The following is a 26166-nucleotide window of genomic DNA, read 5'->3' as shown; positions in this document are numbered from 1 at the left end:
GATGAAAAAGCTGTTGCCCCTTTTGTAAGTAATTCTTGTAATATCAAGTGTTAATATTTATAAAAGCTAATATCGTTTGTTGAAAAAAAAAAGTAAATAGCATTAGGTTACTACAGAAGGACAGTAACGTGCATCAATGAGATTCTCTTAAAGGTTTCTCTCAAGATTTTGACAGAGCAACAGCTATGCTGGAAAACCCCAGCCACATAGCATCTACGAAAATGACGTATATGTAAAATAACTTGAATCTTGAAAGTGTAATTCTATCGCAGAAGATAAAAAAATATGAGTGATTTGAGGGGGGCAAGGTATTGGGCTGAATCCTCTGCTTAAAGATCAAAGGCTGGATAAGAAATTGTGAACTACATGTAAATTGGAGAAGCAGAAACTAAGTACCCTTTAACGGAGACAGAGAAACTACTTAGATGTCCAATTTGGCTCATCATATTGTCACGCTGACCAATCACTAGGCTCCATTAATGAACCTGGAATGATCAATACATCACGTCTAACATATTGTTTGCATTTTCTCATTTGAGATCATGGCTTTGCATTTGAACACTGACGATGACATAATAAAAATAATTACTATTATTAACATTGAAAATTATTTCCAAGAAACTGCAGAATCAATCAATATATTTGAAGTGCGCACGGGCTGTGTGTAGCACAGCTAGCTCCATCTAATTTAATTACACGAATAACTAGCAACCTCCCAAAAAATTTTCATATAATACCACTTATAGCGCGCATCAGAATTTACAAGAGCACCAATTTTGTCCGGGGAGATAATTTAGTTTCCACGATTCTGGCACCATTCCGAGCGGCCTCCTTGGTGGCAATTTCACATGGATGCCCAGGCAGATTATACTTCACCTTCTTGGCCATTTGTTGAAGGCGAGGCAGCGGTAATTCCTTCCATCTCCCAACCCTACTCGGATCTCGAGTGTCCAGAGTTAAGCTCTCCAGGGAAGGACCTGCAGCCTCTATCAAGTGCATGACAAACTCAACATCACTCTTCAACCCAATCCAACCCAAAAATTCCACCTCCTTCAAGCAGTTGTACTTCTGTCCTTCAACCCATTGCCGTGTTGTATCCCCAAATTTGAGCATATCGTCCCAAAACTCTCGATTCATTGACAGCTCCGTTGACTCCCAGCAGACAGTGTACTTGAGCACCAGTTTATGCAAACTCGGAGATGCGTGAATAAATGAACAGAGAAAAAGGATGCTCTGCTCGTATAGTGCAAAAAATTGCAATTCCAGTTGTTGAAGATTCCTAAACTGCGAAAAGGTCTTGGGAAACAGGTAAAATTCCATAGCAACCAGTAATTTCAGATCCAAAGCCAATGTCTTAAGCTGTGAGATGGAGAAGGGAACCTGGCTGAATTTGGTAATCAGTAGATCTTCACAAAGATCACAGCTGACGTTAGGTGCCCATTTGAGAGAAACTGAAGAGAGTTGAGGAACGTCTTTGAAGAGCATGTTTATCCTGCATCCTTGATACTCAAAAGAAAAAAGGTTCAAGGCTGAAACAACCTCGATAGCTTCCAAACCAAGACAAGATATTAATCCCAAGTGCTTCAATTTATTGTTACGCGATCGAAGCCTCAAATTATACAAGGATGGTGCACGACTAACGGACAACTTCTCCAGGACTGGACAATCAGACAAAAGATACAGGAGCTGTTCTTCAACAACATTGACGGAATTCAGCTCAAGGGAAGTCAGTGCCTTCCATTCCAAGTCCGTAGGGAAACAGTATATCTCATCTAAACTCGTTTTACGACTGTGAAAGGGTGATAAGTCCAACTCAAGCCTATGAACTCTCTTGGCTGCTGCAAAGCAAGTCCATGAATCAAGAATTCCAGCGTAGGTATTGTCCAAGTCAAAAGACACCCTAAATTCTTCAACCGTTTGAGCTTGATGGGAAGCCAACACTTGGTTTACCCAATCTATATATTTGGGCAATTCAACACGATCTCTTTTTTTATCCATATAAATAAGCGCTATGGTGTCCAGAGCATCGAAGTCCAAACAACCGGAATAAAACTTGAACAGGTTCTTCCACCGACGCGAAACAGCCCTCGTTTTTGCTGCTTCCTTCAGGGACAGACGGGATACGATGTCTATCAGAATGTCAACCGGTATTTGAGTTATGCAACCCATCCAATCCGTCTTTTATTAGGCCTCGCCTCTTTTTTGACCTTGCTACAGAGACCCTCCTTCCCTCCAAATTTGATGCTTTTAACTTATTCAGCTAGATCTAGATATAAGAAATAAAGTCCCTCAAGTGATGCTATCAGATGTCAAAGGGCAAAAGCGATGAATTATTCCCGAAGAAGATCAATAACAAGAATCATAAAAAATCCCTAGGAACGAAAGCTACAACAACACTAACATCATTCTTACTCTTCGCCGATGAAAGATCTGTATTAAATTTAACACATATAATATATACTTAGTAAAGGAGGAGGTAAAGTCGGATACTTACCAGGATAGGGCGTGCACATGGTTGAAACAGAATAAATCGATATTTCCTGTCGTGTCCCAGGCTGACTCTGATTTGGATTCGAAGAGGAGGTAAAGTCCGATACTTACGTTGAAACAGAACAAATCGAGATTTCCTATCGTGTCCCAGGCTGACTCTGATTTGGATTCGAAGAAGAGGTAAAGTCCGATACTTACCAGGATAGGACATGGTTGAAACAGAACAAATCGAGATTTCCTGTCGTGTCCCTGGCTGACTCTGATTTGGATTCGAGGGCTCTTCCCATCCTCAACGTTTAAAAGGATTTTTGTTTTGGGATTATTGTTACATTACTCTTTTAACATTCAGTATCACTATCAATTTTCCCTTCAATATTATCTTTTAGTCGCTTTATTTCCAAAATTAGCAGTCAAACTTAATATAGTTTGTTAATTAAAGTAAAAAGATATATTTAGCCCCTCTAACATATTATCGCTTTACCCCCATAAACTATAACATTATTATCAATTTACTCCCTAAAATTATTTTTTATATAATTTATCCCATTATTAAATCAATTTAGCAAGTTAAAAAACTTTAAAAGAAAGTACCCTCCTTTTTTTATAATAAAAATTTAGAGTGACTCTTATCCGTTATGGTATCAAGAAAAAGTCAAAGTATGAATTTCTTTCTTCTTGACCATTTTATTAATATTGATAAAAAAAGAAAGATGGGGAGGGGAAGAGAGAGAGAGAGAGAGAGAGAGAACTCAATTTTAAAAAAAAATACAAATAACAAAGAATTAAATACTTTTATTATTTTAAAATTATTTCCCTTTTCTGTTTACCAACAAATTTCAATTCTAATCCTGACAATATTAAAGTAATACAATAATGTTATACTCTTCTTTATCTTCTTTCTTTGAAAAATCTAATTTTTTATCTCCTTTTTTTTCTATCTCTTTTTCTTTTCCTAATATTAATAAGTGTGAAAAAAAGAAATTTGAGAAAACCTTTTATTTTTTATGTTTTTGAATCTCTTAAAATGAAAAAAAAAGGAAGAATAACCATGCCAATATTTTTATTTTTAATTATATATTAAAAAGGGAAATATATTTAAAAAATTTTGACCATACTAGTTAGATTAACGATGAGGTAAAATACCTAGAAAATAATGTTAGAAATTAAAATGATTGTACCACTATAATTTAAAGGGATAAAGTGATAATAACAATGTATTTAATGCTATGGAATTAAAGGATATTTTTATCCAAAATTTCTTAACATGTTGAGTTGAATTACTTATGATGTAAAATGACAAAAAAAATAACGTTAGAGCGCAAATTGATAGTAGTGATATAGTTTAAATAGATAAAATGATAATAAACCTTTGTTTTGTGGCCGTGAGAATTGTTGCGGATGAATGACTTGGACGTCCCACCCAAAACTCTGAAAAAAAAAAAAACTAGTAGTCATATGAGGGTCTTTCCCTTTTAGAGATAATTGTAGAAACCGCTCCCAGGAATTTTGATAGTTTCACTTGCTACCCTTAGATTTTGAAAAAAAAAAAAAAAAAAAAAACTTGCCTCCCCTATTTTTGCCTACCCTTAAACTTTTCGTAACATTGTAAGGGTTAATTTCAGAAACATCCCCCAAAGTTTATTCTAATATCACCTAACTCCCGAAAAGTTTTAAAAATTTCACTTATCTTCCCTATTAATATGATGTGACTAGGTGTCCCATCAGAGGCATTGAAATGATGAAGTTATGCCCAATATTTTTCTATCTTTTTTTAGTTCCCAATATTTTTCTACTTTATTAAGTAGGAAAAGGTTCGGGAAAGATTAAAAAAAACCTACAAACTAAAATATCTAAAAACAAATAACAAGAATGCCATCCAAAATATTATCCCTCTTCGTTGTAAAAATCTTTGGCTTTGTTTTGATTTCTCAATTTTTGAAAAACAAGTTTTTCATATACAATATTACAATAATACACACACAAAAACAACTCCAAAAACATCGAATCCATACAATATATCAAAAATAACTCCAAATATACAAAAAAAAACACCACCACCATCACCCATCACTCTCCATCACCACAGCCACCACCCCCACACCCACCACCCCCACACCCACGACTCTCTCTCTCTCTCTCCTCCTTTCTCCCTTCTCCCTTCCCTTTCCCCGCCTCCCAATTCTCCCTCCCCTTCACTAACCGCAACCTTCCTAGTCGCAATCAAATCTGATTGTGACCAGAAGGTCGAGCCCAAAGCCGTAACTCATGGCTTCCAGTTGCGACCTTTCCAGTAGCAACCAAGAAGATCGCAGTTAGAGTCATAGGTACCACCCAAGAGTGGGAGAGGGGTTTGGGGTTGGGAGAAAGTAGGGGAAGAGGGAGAAGGGAGAGAAAAGAGGAAGACGGAGGAGAAAATAGAAAGGAGGAGGAGGGAGGGGATGGTGGTGAGTGGTGTAAAATTTTTTTAAAAATATCTCAAAAATTTGTAAATTATAAAAATATCTCAAAATATATTTTAAAAATACTTCTATGAATAATCTAAAAAATATTTATAATAAAAGTTTTTCATTTACACAACTACAGTAAACTTTTTGAAAAATACTCCCAAAAATAATTAATCCAAACAGAGCCTTTACTTTTAATGTTTGTTTTTGTTACAACTGAACCTCAAAAATTTCATTCTAATTTACCTCTTTGCGAAAAAAAATTTTATGTCTCCTTGCTGTAAAATCTTTGCTCTTAACTTCCTCCTTGTTGCGACCAATTTTTTGAAGTTTTTGCCTTTTTATAATATTAAAGTAATTTTAGAAAGTAGCCTTGCACATAAATTGGGTTTGTTTGGATTGCTTCATATTTCCCCAATTTTATTTGCTTACATCATCTTTACAATTTCCAATACACCTTTTTATCTTCCCAATATCTTTTTATCTCACATACATCACATCACAAAAGGTGCTACAGTAAAAATATCCCAAATAATCCCAAATAACTTACAATCCAAACAGATACTATATTTATTACTCTTTTTGTCTTATTGAAAAAGTCATGTTTTACTTTTTTTATATGGCCCAAAATTATGTCATGTTACTAAAAATTGATAAATAAATTTAGTATATTTCCAAGCATTGCCTTTTATTCCCACAGGGTGAAGAGGTTTTAATAATTATTGGGGGTCCCGAATAATACATGTCACCTTTGCCAAAATTGTAAAAATAGAAGAGCATCCTGTACACAGAGCAATGATGATTCTAGAGCGTCAAAACCATGTACACGTTATATGGTTATCTACAGATTACCGAAGCATCTAACGCCCCACATAAGAAAACCAAACAAAATCAAGTGAATGTTGAAAAAAAAAACACATTTTTCGAAGTGCATCGAAGATATTGGGAAGAAAGGAGTACTTATTGTAGTTGCGTCTTTTGTATAGTAAGTTTAATATTCCACCTTATTTGTCTTTCTTTCATATTTTAAATTTATAAATCAAATTATACAAAGAAAAAAGCGAAAAGATAATATAATGTCTTTCCTCCAATTAATTTTTTAATGTTACTTTTACACATAAGGGGTGACTTATATAAATTGTCTGATGTGGAACAAATTAAGCAATCCTTTTAGGACAAGGAATAGCGTGCCAAGAAACCCATAGATGGTTGACTTTTGGCAATATCTATAATTGTTCATTTCTTTTTCTAATATTATTTTGTTTCCTAATTCACCTAGAATTTAGGATTTTCATGTTATTTCGTTTTCGATTTGTTTTAGGACTCTTGTATTATAAATATAGGTAGAGTAGGGCCTTATTATTCAAACATTCATCAATTATTATCAATTTTTCTTGATATTTACCAATTTGTCTCAAGTTCCTTTTGGCTCTCGTGACTTTTCGGGTTAAGATCATAGCATCTTTTCCTTAGTTGTTATCGGGAATCGTTCGTATAACAATTTCTTAAACACGCTTCCCCATCAGTTGGTATCAAAACAGGTTTCTCTTGTTCCGAAATAAGTCCAATGGCTGGAAAAAATCCAGAGACGAATCATTTGCCACAAAGATCGAGGTCCATGCTATGAGAAAAACTGTGGATCAAGTCAATGAGCATTTAGGCAGCTTGGAACAAGGTCAGAACGACTTGTTGACTCGTTGTGACCGTTTGTAGGCATCTATTGATCTGATTATTCAAAATATGGACCGTATACATCTTGAAGGGCAAACCCGATAAGATGAACAAGATGGGAGAGTTGCTTTTAACTTGGCTTTTGTCAATGTTGGCTAACAACCCCTACAACAAGATCAAACTAATTCAAATCCTCGTAGAACTTGGGATCTTGAGGAGAAATATTTATCTGACGATGAAGTAGTTCTTGCTTTTGGTAGGGATAACCCTAATCAAAGGGGTCCTCAGAGTCGACAGCAAGAACAGGATGAATTCAAATTAAAGGTTGATGTTTCGTCTATTAATGAAATTTTGGGTATAAAAAACTTCCTGGACTGGCTTGTAGAGATTGATAGATTTTTTGATTAAATGAATATCCCGAAAGACCGCAAGGTTAAGTTGGTAGCTTACAAGTTAAGGGTGGAGCGTCAGCATGGTGGGAGCAACTACAACACCAAAGATGTAGGCAAGGAAAGTAGCTCGTGAGACCCTGACTAAAAATGAAATGTCTCTTGACTGTCCGTTTCTTACTACTAGATTATGAGCAATTTTTGTTCTTGCAATTTCAACACTGTCTTCATGGTAAACAAAATGTTCATGTTGAGTTCTTACATTTATTGGCTCGGACTAATGTAATGGAGATCGAGATCCAATTGGTTTCAAGATTTTTAGATCAACTCAATTATAGTGTGCGGGATGAGATGTGTATTCAACCAATCTCTACACTTTTCAATGCATATAAATTGGCTCTCAAGGTTGAGATGAGTTTGGCTTGAAAAGAAAGCATTCGTGGTGAAGGATTGTGTAGAAATTTTGATTCAAATCGAACTAGCACCAGGAAAAATCTAAGGGAAGACCAAGATACTAGCAAGCCTAGATATCGAAATGAAAAGAAACCAATAAGAGATGAGCATGAGTTACTGAAGAAGCAACTTATGAAACAACCCCAACCTACCAACACAAAGACCCTTAATCCGTATGCAAAATATACGGGAGATAAGTGTAATAGATGTGAGAAGTCGGGATATACCTCCAATAATTGTCCTAACCATAGGCAAGTAAATCTAGTGGAGCATGTTGTCAATAATGAAGACGTGAAGGACTACGTATATGGAGCAGAATCTGGTAATGATATTACAGTGGAGAAAGAGTATGACTCCCCTATATTGGTGATATGTCGACTGCTCTTGTCGCCAAAACGAGAGGAATCCTAAAGTCATAAACTCTTTTGAACTAGGTGTCGAATTTCTAATCACATTCTCGATTTAATTATTGATAGTAGTAGTATGAAAAATATCATCTCTTAAAAATTGGTTGAACAATTAAAGTTGCCAGTGAAAAACATCATGAACCTTATACAATTGGTTGGATTAAAAATGTAGAACCAATTAAAGCGACCGAACATTGTAGAGTCATTTTTACTATTGACAAGTATTCTGATGAAGTTATGTGTAATATAGTTGATATGAATGTCTGTCACATATTGTAGGGTGTCCTTGATAGTATGATATTGATACTGTATTTATGTACAAAGATAATGTCTATAGATTTATGAAGAATCGCAAAATAGTCATTTTAATTCCTCAAAGTGAGAATCCTAAATCTATAGATAAATGTAACAGTAGTAGATGAGTTTTTACTGTCACGGGTTCAAAATTACTTACAAATGTTAAGAAGTCGTCACAGGCATATGCCTTGGTGGTGAAGAAATTTTGTATAGTTGAATCCAAATCAGAAATTCTTTTGGCAATTCATGTAGTATTAGATGAGTTTCAAGATATCATGCCTGAAGAGCTTCGGCCTGATTTACCTCTCATGAGAGAGATTCAGCAGCATACTATTGATCTAATTCCTGGAGCAAGTTTGCCGAATTTACCACATTACCGAATGAATCCCATGGAAAGTAAATATTTACAAGAAATTGTAGATAAATTGCTAGCAAAAGAGTCCATTTGGGTGAGTACGAATCCATGTGATGTGTCCGCTATCTTGACGCCCTAGAAGGATGGTTCGTGGCGAATGTGCATTGATAGTCGGGCTATCAATAAAATAACAGTTTGTTATAGTTTTTCAATCTCTAAATTGGAAGACATGATCGATTGTTTGTTAGGAGCATGTGTCTACTCAAAAATTGATTTAAGGAGTGGATATCATCAAATTTGTATCCGACCTGGAGATGAGTGGAAGACAGCGTTCAAGACCAAGGAAGGATTATATGAGTAATTGGTTATGTCTTTTGGACTATCTAATGCACCAAGCACCTTCATGCGCTTGATGAATGAGATCTTAAAATCATTTATTGGTAAATTGGTTATTGTTTATTTTGATGATATATTGATTTATAGTACTAATAAAGAGGAGCACCTTGAGCATCTGCATCAAGTGCTTCGAGTTTTGCAGGAAAATAAATTATACATCAATTTGAAGAAGTGCGACTTCATGTCTACAAGTCTAATTTTCTTAGACTTTATTGTTAGCAAAGATAGCATTTGGGTAAACGAAGGAAAGGTGCAAGCTCTCCGAGAATGGCCTAGACCCCGTAATGTCTTAGATGTCAAGAGTTTTCATGGCCTAACTACTTTTTATCAATGTTTTATCTGAAATTTCAGCTCTATAGTAGCCCCATTGACCGATTGCATAAAGAAGGAGAAGTACCTGTGGGGTCCGGAGCAAAAGAAGAGTTTCAAGAAGATCAAAGAAAATTTGACTTCTACGCCGTGCTTAGCACTTCCAAACTTTGACAAGTTATTTGTTGTGAAGTGTGATGCTTGCGGTGTCAACATTGAAGTGGTATTACCACAAGAAGGTAGGTTCGTGGCTTTTTCTAGCGAGAAGCTAAGTGATGCTCGTCAAAAGTGGTCTACGTACGAGCAAGATTTTTATACTGTTATGCATACGTTGAGGCATTGGGAGCATTATTTGATCCCAAATCAATTCGTACTTTACACGGATCATTAATCTTTAAAGTATATCAATAATCAAAAGCAAATTAGTAAGATGCACGTTCGTTGGATCGTGCACCTACAACAAATCCCTTTCATCTTGAAGCATAAGGTTGGACAGCAAAATAAGGTAGTTAATGTTTTAAGTAGGTGAGCGACTCTGCTAGTGACTATGAGTCAAGAAGTCATAGGGTCTGAAGTGCTTAAGGATCTTTATGCGGAAGATGATGATTTTAAGGAGACTTGGACCACGTGTAAGTCAAAAGCAGTGCAAAATGACTTCCATATTTATGATGGTTTTCTTTTTAAAGATAATCGTCTCTGCATCCCTCGTATTTCTTTACGTGAAATGTTGATTCGTTACTTGCATAGGGGACGTGTAAGTGGTCATTTGGGAGTGAGCAAGACTACCTCAAGTCTTGAGTCCCATTATTATTGGCCCTAACTGATGCGAGATATGCATGGATTTGTACGTAAGTGCTATACTTGTCAGGTTGCGAAAGATCAATCTCAAAATACTGGATTGTATACATCTTTGCCAGTACCTAAGGGTATTTGGGAAGATTTATCCATGGATTTTGTCCTTGGATTGTCATATACGCAATGAGGGGTGAACTCAGTTTTTGTAGTAGTGGATCGATTTCGAAAATGGTGCACTTCACTCCATGTCAAAAGACTTCAGATGCTTCTCATGTTGCCTGACTGTTCTTTTGTGAAGTGGTGCATTTACATAGGGTGTCCAAGTCTATTACTTTTGATCGTGATACCAAGTTCTTGAGCCATTTTTGGTTGACTTTGTGGATGATGTTTGACACTTCCTTGAATTTTAGTAGTACCGCTCATTCTCAAACGGATGGCCAAACGGATGTTGTCAATTGTGCCTTAGGAAATTTGGTGTGATGTATTTGTGGTGTGATGTATTTGTGATGAACATCCAAAAGGTTGGGATGATGCACTACTTCAAGCGGAGTTTGCCTTCAATAGCTTAGTTCATAGTTCTACTAGTAAATCACCTTTCTTCATTGTGTACGTCTAATCTCTCATGCAGTGAACTTGGTAAAATTACCAAATGTTCCAAGTTATAGTGCAATAGTGAAAAAAAAGGGCAAAAAACACAAAGGCTATTCAAGAAAAGGTAAAGGTGAAATTGGAAAAAACTAATGCAAAGTTTAAGGCAGCAGCGGACAAGCATCGCCATGCTTTGGAATTTGAGGTTGGTGATGAGGCAATAGTTTTCTTGCATAAAGAGAGGTTTTTGATTGGCAAGTACCATAAATTGCAACCTAAGAAGTATGGGCCTTACAAGATTTTGCAAAAGATAAATCCAAATGCCTATGTAGTGGATTTGCCTAGTTTTTGGGGTATTTCCAAAACTTTCAATGTGGCGAATTTGTCTTTGTTTCACCCATCTTCCAATGTTCCTATGTATCTTGATTTGCAAGATCACTCGAGGTCGAATTCTTCTCAAGTGGGAGGAATTGATGTGGAACAAATTGAGCAATCCTTTTGAGACAAGAAACAGCGTGCCAAAAAACCCATAGATGGTTGACTTTTGGCAATATTTATAATTGTTTGTTTCCTTTTCTAATATTATTTTGTTTCCCAATTCAACTAGGATTTAGGATTTGCATTATTCCTTTTCCGGTTTGCTTTAGGACTCTTGTATTATAAATATAGGCATAGTAGGGCCTTGTTATTTGGACATTCATCATTTATTATCAATTCTTTTTGATATTTACCAATTTCTCTCAAGTTCCTTTTGGTTCTTGTGACGCTCTGGGTTAAGATCATATCATCTTTTCCTTAGTTATTATCGGAAATCGTTCGTATAACAATTCCTTAAACATGCTTCCACATCATTGTCATTTAAGGGGAACTATATGAGATTTCTGAAATTTCAAAATGCTAGGTGATATTAAGATAAAGTTTAGAGTAGATTTCTAAACTTAGCCCACATTGTAAACCCATTGCAAAACGTATTATTAAAAAACTCATTTTTGAATAGAGAATGAATTTTCATTCCACTATTGTCCTTTTCAATTTACCTTTTCTTATTTTCATAACAAATATTGTTAATCCCTTAAACTTCTAAAACTTGGTTGATATGGTTTTATGGTTAAAAATTATAGGATGTTAACAAGATTGAAGACATTTTAATAGTTTCATATCATCAATCAATACAAGAAATATAAAATTTAGAAATTCAAAAATACTTTTTAGTATAAGAAGAGATTCTTTTGGCCTTTGAAAGCATCTCAAATGAGTTTGTAAATATAATTTTAAACATATTTTTCTAGTTTTTGAAAATTCTAATAATTTGAAAGAGCGTAAAATACAGAAATCGCTCTTATGGTTTGACTAGGAATTTTCGGCATGTAGTCAGACAGGCAGCACTCTGGTTTACTTTGGGCTGGCTCAAAGCCCATTGGTAGGCCAGCACATGAATATTGGCCTATTTGACTCCTCGATCCAAATTTGCCATTTTCCCTGTCAGGCCGGGCCACTACTTCTTATAGGGGCCTTTAGTTAATAAACTGGAAAAAAGTCCACAATGGCAGCCCTTTTCTTTCCCCACTACGGTAGCTTTCTAGCCTTGGATTCTCTGCTTCTTTTTTTTTTTTTGTTTCATACGATGGTATTTAATGCTGACTTATTTACTTCGCTTGTCAAATTTAATTGGGAACGAGCTTTAAATATTATTATTATTATTAGTATTACTGGGATGAGTGTTTTCAAGGGCTTAATCGAAACCTTAGGCTCGATATTCAGTTCCGATTATTCTTCGTCATCATCCTCGTCGTCATATCTATCCAGCGATCGACGCCCTTCAGGGATGGACGGAGTCTCCGGCGGCGTTGCCACTGGGAACGAGCGGGCAGCGTATAAGCTCAAAGGCTACTTTGACTTGGCTAAAGAGGAGATTGCCAAGGCCGTTCGGGCTGAAGAGTGGGGATTGGTTGAAGATGCGATCTCCAGTTATCAAACCGCTCAGAGAATTCTCGCTGAAGCAATTTCTATTTCTGTTCCTTCTTATGTCACTTCTAGGTATCCTAATTTTGCCCCAATTTTAATGGGTTAGCTTTGTAATCCGTAATCTGTATTGAATTGTTTCGGTATCATGTCTAGGTTTTTCAAAATTTCAACGCTGTTAACCTTGTTATTAGATATGCTTGTACTTTTGTTCAACCTACAGCTTTTATGTGTGTAATGGTCGTGTAGTGTGTTAGACAATTCGTGATATGTCTCTGTGCAGCTGAGCGTGGTGTGTGCTTTAGTTATTAGACTGGTTTTTGACTAGTTTCAGTGCTCCTATAATTAAATATGTGCGTGTTCATAGCAACTTACAGCAATTTGAATTAGAGAAACTAAAATAAGATATATGAATACGGCCTTTAGGTATTCTAATAGGGCGCTAGAGTTTGCAGCTTTAGAAATTTGGTTTTGAGGATTCAAAGAGTAGTTAGTTTGCTTTTGTTGATCATCAAAATGGCTATCTATGATTCGTGGTTTCTAGTTGATGTCTAAGAGAGGAGGAATAGGGGCTGCTGCTTCTTCTTTTTTTGTTTTTTATTTTTTTGTGTTGTGGGGGGGGGTCACTCTAGCACTTAACATCAGGACGCATAACTAGTTGAACTTTTGGTCAATTTTAAATCAGGATATTACCATTGGCAGTTGATAGAGTTGGATTATTGAATTGGGTCATGTATTAGGTAGAGTCTACCTAGGGTAATGTTTGAGATTAAACTGGGACATCTGGTGCTCAGGTGGACTGTTGATCTACCTTGGTTATCACTAATGTCACTTGGAGCTTAATTGATTCTATTATTTATTTTGTACCTTTTTTGTGCTCTTTTTTCGAGATTAAGTTTGAGCTTAATATTTGGTTTGCTTACTTTTCAAAAGAAGGCAAAAGCAGACAATTGCTAAGAATTTGGGGAGCTGGTTTTCCTATTTACTGCTTTTCCTTGTCTGCTTTGTGTCAAATAAGTGGAGTAATGTAATGAGTTGCTTTCTTTGTTGTCACTTCAATTATTTACCAACAGCGAACAAGAGAAGGTGAAATCCTATCGTCAGAAGATATCACAATGGCAGGGGCAAGTTTCTGAGAGACTACAAACTTTAAGCCGAAGAGCAGGTGGTTAAATTTATCGTTAATTTGAACATATTTATGCATTTCATCAATCTTAGGACACTTCTCGTGTGTACTTTTATTGATGTCTATCCTTTTTCTTCCTGATTTAGGTGGCGTATCGACAGTGAAGGTATGAATTGCTTCTTATCATGTGTAAGTTTAGGGTGTGATAGATTTCTTTTATTGTTTTACTTGTAATGTTTATGCACATAGAAAGATCCATGTAGCCCTTGTTATGATTATGAAATTGCGTTTTTTTTTTTTGTGTCTCACAGCTTGCAATTTTGGCTTTTCACTCAATTTTTCTTAGTCGTAAGATGATAGGAAGCTGAAAAGAAGATTTAGTGAAGCAGGGATATGTTTTTATAAATGTGTTATTTCATATTAACTAACAAAAACTTACAGTCTGCTTTATTTTCTGTTTGGTGCATTGCCTCCTTGTAGCAAATCTCTGCAGTATGACTTGGTTGTTATAATTTTAAAGAATATTGCCCTGCAGATATCTTAATAACTACACTTATTATGAGTACCGCAAGCTTGTTGAGATTCACTTTAAAGAAACCATCCCTTGACGGACAAGAAGCAGTGGAACTTTGTTCTTCGCTGTAGAAGTGTTGGCATGGTACATGTGAACATGCTTTTATGCACGTACTAAGCTGTTAGAAGGTTACATGATCCGACCATTTATTTCTGACCTCCCCATAAGATGTCAATTTATGCATGATGTCACTGCTGAGTCGGATGAAAATATTTGATTAATTAATGGCATGGGCTACTTAGTCTTAAGTTGTTAACTGTTGTCTCTGTGGATCCCTGGAAAAATCATGTCAGAATTCTGTAGTAAGTGAGAATGTCCATTTCTAGCATTGTTCCACCTTGAGTAATAGTGACAAGTGTAATTTTTTTTATTTTTGCTGGTCAGTTTCCGTAATACATCTTTAAATCTTCTGTCTAGAGTAGTGCACCTCAGTTGCAAAGTGGTGTAGATGCTCAAGCGACTTCTTATTCCAGAAAACCTACATCACAGAAGCTTTCTAGTAAGAATAGCAATGGATCTGTCATGAGGAATCAGAAGAATGGTGCCTCGAGTGCAAAACCTTCCCAGGAAGCTGATAGCAGTTATGATGCAAAATTGGTTGAAATGATCAACTCTGTGATTGTAGACAGAAGCCCTTCTGTGAAGTGGGAAGACATTGGTAGAAGCTTTGAAACATATTGTCTTTTGTAGATATGTTCTTTCAGCTTGTGTGTTTACTGAAACTTTGCTTGCAGCCGGCCTTGAAAAGGCCAAACAAGCCCTGTTAGAAATGGTTATTCTTCCAACTAAAAGAAAGGACCTCTTCACTGGCCTACGAAAGCCAGCTAGAGGTATGACAAAAATGTAGTTTATGTTGGTTTATATCCCTTGTAGCGCCAATTTTTTTTTTATTTGAATGTAATTTTACTTTTGTTTTGCAGGTTTGCTTCTTTTTGGTCCACCTGGTACTGGAAAGACCATGCTTGCTAAAGCAGTTGCTTCAGAGTCACAGGCAACTTTTTTTAATGTTTCTGCATCTACACTGACCTCAAAGTGGGTGTGTGTCTTTTCCTAGTGATTTGCTCTGTGGACTGGGTTTTTCTGTCTTTTTTTTTTTGTCAATTGCAACGAAAGAAGACCAGAAAAGCAGTTGCTTCAGAGTCACAGGCAACTTTTTTTAATGTTTCTGCATCTACACTGACCTCAAAGTGGGTGTGTGTCTTTTCCTAGTGATTTGCTCTGTGGACTGGGTTTTTCTGTCTTTTTTTTTTAAAAAAAAAAAGAGAGAAACCAGAGGTCATCTATGTCAATTGCAGGTTGGAGAGGGCGAAAAACTTGTCCGCACGCTTTTTGCTGTTGCTATTTCTAAGCAGCCATCTGTAATTTTTATGGATGAGGTATTTTACTAAATCAAAATGTTGCAGCTGTAAATGTGTTTTGTTCTCTTATGTTACACATGCTATTGCTTGCATTGCACTGTGGCAACCTTTGTCTCCAGAAGAACTTGCTGGGGAAAGAAGGAAACTGAAAGAAAATTAACTGAAAAATAGAGTGAAAACAAGTAAAAATAGAACTGTAGTTACACTACAGAGGGAAAATGCTAGTCACAGTAAAGTTGCTCATTCACCGAACTGCACCTTTTTATTTTTAACTCTTCATTATTTCTGTTTTGATTTAAATTGTGTGGTGATTGTTATGAGTTCATTGTAAGAAGTTTTACTTTGCATGTTATTCAGATATAAAGGGTGACAAGGATGAGCAAGGACTAGTGAACTATGAAATTTCCTAGGCTAGTGCAATTACCACATACAGTCCTTTGCTTGTCATCAGCATTTAACAAATGATATTTAGTTCTTACCCACCCCTTTTTTCATCATGCTTTCATGTGATTGTCCCCTCTCTCTCTGACATACACGCACACAATAATGCAAAAAAAAAGGGCACACTGAGACTTGTCCAAAAGTATTGACCAAGCGTTGTTTTTAAAATTTCTATTTTCACAGCAGGAAACTTACTAGCGTATTACATGGTTATCAGATCGATAGTATTATGTCTGTGAGGATGTCAAATGAAAATGAAGCAAGCAGAAGATTGAAATCTGAGTTTCTAATACAATTTGATGGAGTTACATCAAATTCTGATGATCTTGTTATTGTAATTGGTAAGTTTTGTGTTGATTGTAAAGTTTGATATATTGATCTGTTGAATTCCTTGGGCAAATGGCCATCTATTTGTATAAAAATAAACACATTGATACTTGTGTTTATGTTTTGGCAGGAGCTACCAACAAACCACAAGAGCTGGATGATGCAGTCCTAAGGAGACTGGTTAGTAGCTGCTGCATCAATTTTCTACTGCTAAGCATTAGGGAAAATAAGACTGCAAATTGCAAAAAATAATTGAATAACGAATGAGAGAACATATTATGTGTGCATCTCCAAGTATAGTAATTCTTATTCCTGACTTTAAAAAAATTGGTAATTGTGGCATGCTTTTAAATGGAAACCAGAACCTGCATTTTTGTTTCCCAATTGGGATATTTTGAAATTTATTATGGAAGACCTTTCTTGGATCACTTCTTCAGAAGATTACTTTGAAAAATGGAAAGAAACAAAACTGACTTGCTATCTTTTACACGAGACATGTTAACTGATTTTTATCCTTTGCTGTGTTGCAACAATGAAATCCCTAATCAGGTGAAGAGAATATACATCCCACTGCCAGATGCAAATGTTAGAAAGCAACTTCTGAAGCACAAACTCAAGGGCCAAGCATTTTCTTTGCCTGGTGAGTAAATTTCTCGAATGAATGCGGCATCTTTTTTTTAAGGTTTCAGGAGTATACTTTCAGAAGTATAAATTAAGCTTAGTGGCACTGAAGCCTTTTGTTATTATAATCTGTAAAAGTAAATCAATAAGCAAAAGCTAAACCCATTTTCTCCCAAACAATTTCATTAAAGGCGTTTTATATTCTAGTCAACATGATTGGATTTTTTGGATGAGGAAAAAGTCCATGCAGTAGAAAAGTGAAGATATTAAATTGTTAGTTATATGGCATGTTCTCGCTTCTTAATCTCATCTTTCTTTTTGTCTCATTGCATCAGATGGAGAGCTGGAGAGGCTCGTGAAAGAGACAGAAGGTAACATTACTGCTTTGTTGTCTTAACTTTTACCTGGGACTTGAGGGTGGGGTTCCAGCTTAGTTTTTGAAACAGACGGAAATTGATGAAAATCTGACGAGGAGGCCTGAATCTGGGGTTGGGAATTGAGAACCTGAAATTTCAGATGAGCAAATAAATTAGTCTGCTCAAGCCAGATTATGCTGAGGACATAAAAGATTAATTATTCTTGGTAAGTAGTATTTTATATAAAACTCACTTGCACAGGATACTCTGGAAGCGATCTACAAGCCTTGTGCGAGGAAGCTGCAATGATGCCCATTAGAGAGCTTGGTGCAAATATCCTAAATGTCCAGGCAAATCAAGTGAGTGAGTTTAAAATGTATTATTTTCAGATCTTTAGTTTCATGCCTCTGTTTCATGTTCCAAACCCCTGAGGTGGTATTTAATTTCATGGCTTGTCCAACTTCCTTTTAGTTTTGTGCATCTTTTTCTGCTAATGCAATTTCTGTGTCAAGGAGATGTGACCATTTAATCCTTGAAAAAAGTTTCATTCTCTGTTGCTGTTCTTTTTGTATAGCATCTTAAAATTTTCTTTCTCCTTAATGCTTCTTCATCCTTCTCTGGAAAGTGCCCTTTTTTTTTATTTTGGACTCCATCTGCATCATTTAGTCCGTTGCCAGATTTTTATGCTATGTATTATGTACCCGGGAGGAAAGATTCCATTAAGGTGTGCGTTTCAATGTGCAGGTAAGGTGTTTGAGATATGGAGATTTTCAGAAGGCAATGACTGCAATCAGACCTAGCCTGCAAAAGAGCAAGTGGGAAGAACTTGAACAGTGGAACCGGGAGTTTGGTGCTAACTGATCTGTCGTCCTGCTTACACAGCTGTTCTAAGTCAATTAGCTTGAGAAAGTTGCAACAAGACTTGAAGGAAAGTGCAGTGTAGCAAAGCTGCTTTGAGATATAAAGGTCGCGTGGTCTCATTAGTCGGACGTGCAGTTATTTATAGCTTACCTGAAACCCAAATTCATTGTCATTTATGTGTATATGGAATTGTAATTTAAGCCTTAAAATTCTCAAAGTAAAGCATGCATGTACATATATACGTCCAGAATCTCTCAATACTGTCTTGTGCATGTGCTAAGCACAATGGATCTGAATAACACGTACAATAGTTACTGCAGAAAACATGCATCTTTACCTATTCTGCGGCATTTAATTCTAGTGCTTCATATGGCTTTGAGCTCACAGTCCTCAGCAGTATAGTTCAAGATGCAAATTTATGGACTTGACTTGTATTTGACTGGCTCTATGGTTTCCATTCTCCAGTAACAGAAGATGCTTTTAATATTTTCGTATTTTTGTAATTTTCAAAAGAGAGACTTTGCAAATCTTTGTTGACAAACTTAGAACGCTGTGGTGGTCCAACTGTATTCAAAGGGTTACCATGTATTGACTTTCTTGTACTTCACATGTATTTTAGTTCGTCACAATAGCTTATCCTGTTGTTTTTTCAATTCTATTTTTTGGACATGGTTGATAACATGAACACTAATTGAATTTTCTATAAATTTAATGGTCCAAAAAAATCCCAAAAATAAAAAAAAATTATTACCAAAATCAAGAATAAGAGACGGACGAAGTAAGTCCCTAGATGAGGAAGTACTGAAGCAAGGAGCAGACAGGCAGGAAAGATCGCATTGGTCTAACAGCAAATATCTTGTGGCAAATATGGAAGAATAAAAATAGGAGGGAGTTTGGTGATCAGCACTCCCACCAGCCATTAAGAATCATCCGAAAAGCTCAAAGAGAATGGCTGGAACAAGAGGAAGCAATGACAAAGAAATAGATTGAGCACAACTGAAACAGCATTACCTCAGGAATGGCACCTGTAGGAAAAGGACGCAGAAGGAACCATAGTATTAAGGATTGCAACTCAAGGCGAGCAAAGATACCCCCCCCCCCCCTTTTTCTCTCTCTCTCTCCATGGGGAAGGGGGTTACAACAATGGAAAATTCCAATTCAATAACAGATTGCTAGGCATTGAAAGAAAGGACCTCTGGATGCAAGAGTGTAGATGATACGGTTGCTGCCAAACTGGCCATGTGTAAGGCAGCAAAGCAGCAGTGGAGGAAAATTAACATTCAAATCCAGAAACAAGGAATTTTTGGAACTAGTATCATCCCAAAGAGCATAGGACAGTAGGTTGGCTACGAGTGGTGGAAAACATCAAAAGTTTGAAAGTGTGGTTTCAAATGTCTGTCTTTTTGTTTAGTTAGAGAAGATAGAAATATAATTAGCCATAAAATTAGTAAGGATTAATATTTCCTATACTGACAGTGTATACACTATCAATATTGGATGAAAGATAACTATATAAAATTTGAATTTGAAATTCAAATTTTTGCATAGGTGTCGTGGATCCAACGGTGATAGTGTATGCACTGTCAATGTATATAAGATTTATTCAATTAGTAATTATGCTTTAGACATAAATTCTACGTGTCATTAAACACCTTTATATAGTTTTGATTGACCATTTGCTCACCAATATAAACTGTTGTACAATCAATACAAATCTCTTAATGTTTCAAAAAAAAAAAAGGAAAAAAGAAGTACTTACTAGTAACGTGATTAGCCATAAAATTAGTAATTATGTTTTAGATATAAATTCTATATGTCACTAAACACCCTTATATAGTTTTGATCGAACATTTGCTCACCAATATAAACTGTTGTATAATCAATACAAATCTCTTATAGCTAGTTTGGGAGATAAGATTTGAACAGAAAAGAAAGGAATAGAAGAGAAAGGCTGCATCTCCCATATTTGAGAGTTTTAAGTAAAAGGAAAGGAAAAGAAACCGACGGAATTGGAAGAAGGAAGAAACAGCTACAGTTTAAAAATAATTTCCGGCCCAAATCGAGCAGAAAGCAAAGGAAAGCGCGGAAAGGCAGCAAAACATTTTTTAAATTGCCCATTCTACCCCTAAAAAGCTGTTGAATGAAATATTTATTTACTTATGTGTCCAAAATCACCTCCTTTCTTTCATAAACTCCCAAACAACATTAAAATCTCTTCTCTTCTTTTCTTAGTCTTTCTTTTCTCTCATAACTTAACCTTTCTCTTCTTTTCTTTTCTATTCATCGTTTGAGAGCCAAAAAGAAAAGGAAAAGAAAGGATTTGGAAAGACTTCACTTCTCTCTGTGTATTGAAAAACTTTCCACCCAAAGTTGGGCGGAAAAGGAAGGAAGGGACGGTGCTTTAAGTGAATTTTTTGATATGACAATATTGCCCTCAAAATCAAGATACAAAAATTTTTAATTCCCGATGAGTCTCTCAACTTACTTGATTCACATTTATTTACAAAAAGGGCAATTTTGTAAAATAACCTATTTGAGCATCTTTTCTTTTCATCTGTTTTCAACTTCCAAACAAAAGAAAATCACTTACCTTCTTTTCCTTTTTAAAACTCCCGAACAACTTAGATAGAAACTCAAATCCTTTCCTGGGCCTTGTTTGGACAGCCATTTTTTGCCGGAAAATTGCGTAGTTTTCCGTGATCACATTTCCCTATTACCTTTTTTCCTCACATACATCAAATCGCTACAGTAATTTTTTTACAAAAAATCCTAGAAAATGCAATCCAAACACAATTCTTTTCTTTTCTAACTTACCCTTTCTCTTCTTTTCTTTTCTATTCTAAACTCCCAAACTGGCTATTAATGTTTCGAGGAAAAAAATAAAAGTACTGTACTAGTAACGTGTTTACTTCATTGAGCTTTGAGGGGGGAACCAATAAACTGTTGTGATGAGTATTACTTCGAATTGAAGGGTCCAGATCTCTCTTAAAACGTATCATCCGACCTGACGGGTATATTTTGTCCCTGTGCATTTGAAAACAAGACCGTTAATTCTACACTGGGAAGTGAGAAGCGAGAACCTCCCAACTAGATTTTTGAAAGCTCAAATTTTCTTCAGGCAGGCGGGCGGTGAATTCATCACAACTTCCATCGGATCATCCTTAACCGCTCCGGTAAATGACGTCATCATCATCTCAAACTCAAATCCAATCTCAGAAGCCCCCTAGAAAACCCCAACCACCACCCATTTCCACCACCACACCCACCACCTCAAAACGGAATTGGTCCCTCAACGATTTCGAAATCGGAAAACCCATCGGCCGTGGCAAATTCGGCCGCGTCTACCTAGCCCGCGAAGTCCAGGTAGAGAAAATTGAAGTCATTTCTGCAGAATTAAGTCAAGTGAATTTTATAGATATAAAATTGTTTAATTTATTTATTTTTGAATTGTTGGTGTGGGGGTAGAGCAAGTATATAGTGGCGTTGAAGGTGATATTCAAGGAGCAAATAGGGAAACATGGGCTGCACAGGCAATTGAGGAGAGAGATGGAGATTCAGTCTAGTCTTCACCACCCCAATATTCTTAGGCTTCACGGCTGGTTCCACGACGACCTCCGCGTTGTCTTGATTTTGGAGTACGCCCACGGCGGCGAGCTTTACCGCCAGCTCCGCAAGTCCGGCCACTTCTCCGAACCACAAGCCGCCTATGTATGTTCTAACCTTTCTGGATTTTACATAACCCTTTTGGCGGGTTACAAGAGTTGGGGTGGGATCACTGGGCTATATTTGATTTCGACTGCTTTACTTAATGCTAGCACATTTTTTTGCTCCTCTAATTTTTGTTGGTATATTTGCATCATTTCATTGGTGTAAGGTGTAAAATGTGTGGTTTAATCAGGATGTAAAAACCGAATAGGAAATTCAGTATCTGGGATGTGGACATGTTACCAAAGGTTACTATATCTGGAATCAACAGGATAGGAGGTAGATTTACAAACGGAAGTATGGCGGGGAAACAAGTGGAAATTTAGAAGATACTATAGCCTACAGTTATAGCTGAGTTGAGATAGTAGTAGATTAGGCTTTGATGAGGCTATATTCACTCTGCATTAGTTCACAGAAATCTTCTAGCTCTGCTTTATGCCAGTTCTGTTTAACAGTATACGTTGTCGTTTGTGTTGTTCATTTTTGCGTTTCCTTATTTTGCTTGATATTCTGTTTTGTATTTTGTTTAGCTGGATTCTCATTGTGGCCTTGTTTTAGGCCCCCGGGTTGGTATTCTGAGCGCTTTTGAAATAAATTCTACTTTCCCAAAATCTTTGATGACTATATTCCTGTAGTGGGCTCTCACTCTTGATGTTTGATCATTTTCTTTTTGTTCAATGTGAATTAGTACATTGCAAGTCTCACGCGAGCATTGGCATATTGCCATGAGAAGCATGTGATTCACAGGGACATCAAACCAGAAAACTTGCTTCTTGATCATGAGGTAATGCCCCTGAAATCGAAAATCTCAGCCTTATCAGCTTATGCATCATTTGTCTTTACTTTGAACCCTTGGAAAAATTTGACATTTGGGCAATTGTGAACTGACATAGATTTGAAACTTTGAACACTTTCATCGGAAACTCGTCTATCCATGTACACCTGTTGTAAATATAGTGAGCTTGATTCATACTTTGGCATTTTACTGGGGTCAGTAATAAAAATTAATTTCAAACCTTACAGATTGGGATAAGGGATATTCCAGCTATCCACTGCACGAAATCATCACCCCAGAGTGGAAAAATGACTGGGAGATATTATCATGGAAAGTAGTGGCATATGCCCACGAGGAATGCTTTGTGCATTTAAGTATTTTAGTATCAGGAGAGAAGCAGCTTTGAGATTTTCTTTAGATGTGGATGAAGATTTTGAACTGTCAAATGTTTCAATACAACCGTATGATGAATTATTGATTTGAAAAGCGTATACATTTGCAGGGCCACTTGAAGATTGCAGATTTTGGATGGTCCGTACAATTAAAGTCAGAAAGCAAAAGAATGACCATGTGTGGAACTTTGGACTATTTAGCACCAGAAATGGTGGACAACCAAGCTCATGACTATGCTGTTGACAACTGGACATTGGGTGTCCTGTGCTATGAGCTTTTGTATGGCGTTCCTCCATTTGAGGCAGAGAGCCAGAGGGATACATTCAGAAGGTGAAGGAGAACACAGTTAGTCACGTATTCCTATAATCAAATTTGTCATCTACAGATAATGAAATTGAATTAACCTCTACAGGATAATGAAGGTCGACCTCAGCTTCCCTTCCACTCCTACTGTGTCTGCAGAAGCCAAAAATCTCATCAGTCGGGTAAGTTTGCTGTATAATCTCTTTCTGTACCTCATAAAGATGATCAGATTTGAGGGAGTGAAACATCATTTTCTGTTATAATTCTGTTACCTTGCATTTGTTCAGCTTCTGGTAAAGGACTCAACAAAAAGGCTGTCCCTTAAGGAGATTTTGGAGCACCCATGGGTAGTTAAGAATGCTGAAAACACAGTTGCCTGCACAAATTAGCTTAGTCCCATTCTACTCCAATCTCTGAGTTGGAGATTACTTCTAGTTAAAGTAGTGAAGTTGTCTTTAGAACGCATATTCTGCTGGTCTCTCTCCTATAAGTTGACTAGTGCTGACTTGCATTTGTAATCTCAGAAGAAGAAAACTTTATTTCTTTTTCTCTTCATTCGAGCACTATACATAGCATTAAGTTGTAAATTACTACAAGTTTAGTGCTTGACTTCTTGCTAACATGCAAATGAATCTCACCGTCAAAGCACCGATTAATTAGTTTTATGAGTATAACATTTGGATCTTGGTCAATAGAGAGCTTGTTCAGCCAAAGAAAATTATGAAACAATAGCTATCTGAAACAGTTTGTGTATATTCCACAGCTCCTTCGCACCTTGCAGAATCTGTCAAATAAAAGTGCAGTGGCTTTTTGAGAAGGATTAGTTAAAATAAAAATAATGTGTATGACTCAAATCTGCAATTAAGCATCTAACATCAGCTGTGATCTTTGTGAAGATCTACATCAGGTTCCCTTCTCTTTCTCAGAGCTTAAGATATTGGCTTTGGATATGAAATTGCTCTGGAATATTACCTGTTTCCCAAGACCTTTCAACAGGTTCATTAATAGAGTCAAGTGACTGGTCAGTGTGATAATATGAAAAGCCAAAGTGGAAATCTATCTGAATTACTCTCTCTCTCTCTCTCTCTCTCTCAACCCGGCGAAATTTAATGGACGAGTTCATATTGCCTTATCTTTTCTTTTTTCTCGTTTTTATTACTAGAAGTCAATTGAAGCCCTATCGGTTTCTGGATTTTTTTTTTAAAAAAAAAATTGTTCAAAACGTCCTTTACATTTTACAAAATAATTTTTTTACGTCCCTTATAAACTCATATTAATCAAATTTAGTCCCTATCTAGATTTTCGACTAGTTTTTTGTTAAAAGCTGCCATGTGTCTTGCACATGATCATTTTTAAGGGTAAAATTGTCAAATCAAAATTTACATAATACAATCGATAGTCTTTTATATTTCATAAAATGAATTGTTTCATCTCTCACATTTTACAAAATAAAATTTTTCATCATTCACATTTTATATAATAAAATTTTCATCCCTCATTGATCATGTGTACGAATAAATTTTTTTTAAATTCATATATATATATATATATTTAATTTTGCCTGAACAATACAAATAGCGTGTAATATATCTCTATTTGATTTCGCCTGAACGTACTGTTTAGGTGAAATTAAATAGATATATACAGGGGTTTTAAAAAATTGTTAGTTTTCACTCATGTTCATTCCCTTTTACTCGAAAATTGAAACAAAGAAGACATTTAATCCTAAACATTATCAAGCATTTATATCGAATTAAATTTAGACAGAAAAATAAATAAAGGAAAAGTATGACAAAAGAAGTGAGTGATTAACATTTTCAAATTTTAAAACAATCACAAGGCAAAAAATTCAACTGTTGGTTTTAAAGATGACGAGCAAAAATTTCAAATTTAAACTGCAATTTGTTAGTATGACTATAGAATTTGAATTAGAATCGAATAATTAGATAGCCATATTACGCAAAACAATGAATGAATTATTACCAAAAGAGAAAACGTTACAAATATTGAATAGATTCACATGATGAAATCAAATAGATATATATATATATGGGTTTAAAACAAAATTGTTAAATTTAAACCCATATCTATATATATCTATTAAATAGCATGTGTACAGCTATAATTAGTCTGTTTAAGTGAAATCAAATAGAGATATAGTACATGCTATTTGTACTGTTCAGGTGAAATCAAATAGATATATACACAGATTAAAAAAAATTATTCGTACACATGATCAATGAGGGATGAAAAAATTTATTTTGGAAAATGTGAGAGATGAAAAAATTCATTTTATGAAATGTGGGGAACGAAATAATTCATTTTATGAAATGTAAAGGACTATAAATCGGATTATATAAATTTTTATTTGACAATTTTGCTCATAAAAAATGATCTCATACAAGACACGTGATAAATTCCAATAAAAAACTAGTCGAAAATCCAGGTAAAGATCAAATGTAGATTTGTAAAAGACGTAAAATTACACCTTTAAAAATAAGGGACGAAAAAAATTATTTTATAAACTGTGAATGATGTTTTAAAAGATTTTTCCTTTTTTTTCCCTTGGTGTTTTTAAAAGATTTCTACTTGGTTTCCAGTTACTTTAGAAAACGCTGTACATTTTTTTTTTGTTTGTCCTTCCACTTATTTTGTCTTTAGTACAAGTAATGCAATTTCAGAAATAAATTTTTTAGTATCTTTGCTTTTAAAACAAAAAAGGTAATGCAATGGAACAGAGGAAGGGTTGAATTGTAAAGTGAGAGACATC

At 35.7% G+C, this 26166-nt stretch overlaps 3 protein-coding genes across 4 annotated transcripts; 2 read left to right on the top strand and 1 right to left on the bottom strand.

Annotated features, from left to right (window-relative positions):
• Window positions 1-759: 759 nt before the first annotated feature.
• Window positions 760-2169, bottom strand: LOC113771275 (F-box/LRR-repeat protein At3g58900-like). Its single transcript, XM_027315874.1, has one exon. It carries the CDS (start codon window positions 2167-2169, stop codon window positions 760-762), a length of 1410 nt encoding a protein of 469 aa, XP_027171675.1.
• Window positions 2170-12275: 10106 nt separating this feature from the next.
• Window positions 12276-18654, top strand: LOC113769847 (spastin-like). Of its 2 annotated transcripts, XM_027314150.1 has the most exons (14): window positions 12276-12631; window positions 13630-13721; window positions 13829-13848; window positions 14674-14914; window positions 14991-15086; window positions 15177-15230; window positions 15386-15447; window positions 15552-15632; window positions 16273-16396; window positions 16513-16562; window positions 16932-17022; window positions 17339-17374; window positions 17621-17718; window positions 18104-18654. In XM_027314150.1, the coding sequence occupies exons 1-14, from the start codon at window positions 12309-12311 to the stop codon at window positions 18218-18220; spliced, it is 1485 nt and encodes a 494-aa protein (XP_027169951.1). In that variant the 5' UTR covers window positions 12276-12308; the 3' UTR covers window positions 18221-18654. The 2 variants fall into 2 exon arrangements, with proteins under 2 accessions (XP_027169951.1, XP_027169950.1); XM_027314149.1 differs by lacking the exon at window positions 15386-15447 and having other exon boundaries at window positions 15177-15292.
• Window positions 18655-21308: 2654 nt separating this feature from the next.
• LOC113772164 (serine/threonine-protein kinase Aurora-3-like) lies at window positions 21309-24048 on the top strand. Its single transcript, XM_027316734.1, has 6 exons — window positions 21309-21583; window positions 21686-21928; window positions 22614-22709; window positions 23203-23423; window positions 23506-23578; window positions 23684-24048. Exons 1-6 carry the CDS (start codon window positions 21398-21400, stop codon window positions 23783-23785), a joined length of 921 nt encoding a protein of 306 aa, XP_027172535.1. The 5' UTR covers window positions 21309-21397; the 3' UTR covers window positions 23786-24048.
• Window positions 24049-26166: the final 2118 nt, after the last annotated feature.

This window comes from Coffea eugenioides, chromosome 5 (genome assembly GCF_003713205.1).
Source record: "Coffea eugenioides isolate CCC68of chromosome 5, Ceug_1.0, whole genome shotgun sequence".
Taxonomy (NCBI): domain Eukaryota; kingdom Viridiplantae; phylum Streptophyta; class Magnoliopsida; order Gentianales; family Rubiaceae; genus Coffea; species Coffea eugenioides.
This window is presented reverse-complemented; position numbering and strand designations above follow the sequence as displayed.

Coding starts and splice junctions, on each gene's coding strand:
- LOC113772164 (XM_027316734.1), top strand. CDS start 21,398: ATGACGTCATCATCATCTCAAACTCAAATCCAATCTCAGAAGCCCCCT. Junction 21,584..21,685: donor ACCTAGCCCGCGAAGTCCAG/GTAGAGAAAATT, acceptor GTGTGGGGGTAG/AGCAAGTATATAGTGGCGTT. Junction 22,710..23,202: donor ACTTGCTTCTTGATCATGAG/GTAATGCCCCTG, acceptor ATACATTTGCAG/GGCCACTTGAAGATTGCAGA.
- LOC113769847 (XM_027314150.1), top strand. CDS start 12,309: ATGAGTGTTTTCAAGGGCTTAATCGAAACCTTAGGCTCGATATTCAGT. Junction 14,915..14,990: donor TGTGAAGTGGGAAGACATTG/GTAGAAGCTTTG, acceptor CTTTGCTTGCAG/CCGGCCTTGAAAAGGCCAAA. Junction 17,023..17,338: donor CCAAGCATTTTCTTTGCCTG/GTGAGTAAATTT, acceptor TCATTGCATCAG/ATGGAGAGCTGGAGAGGCTC.
- LOC113771275 (XM_027315874.1), bottom strand. CDS start 2,169: ATGGGTTGCATAACTCAAATACCGGTTGACATTCTGATAGACATCGTA.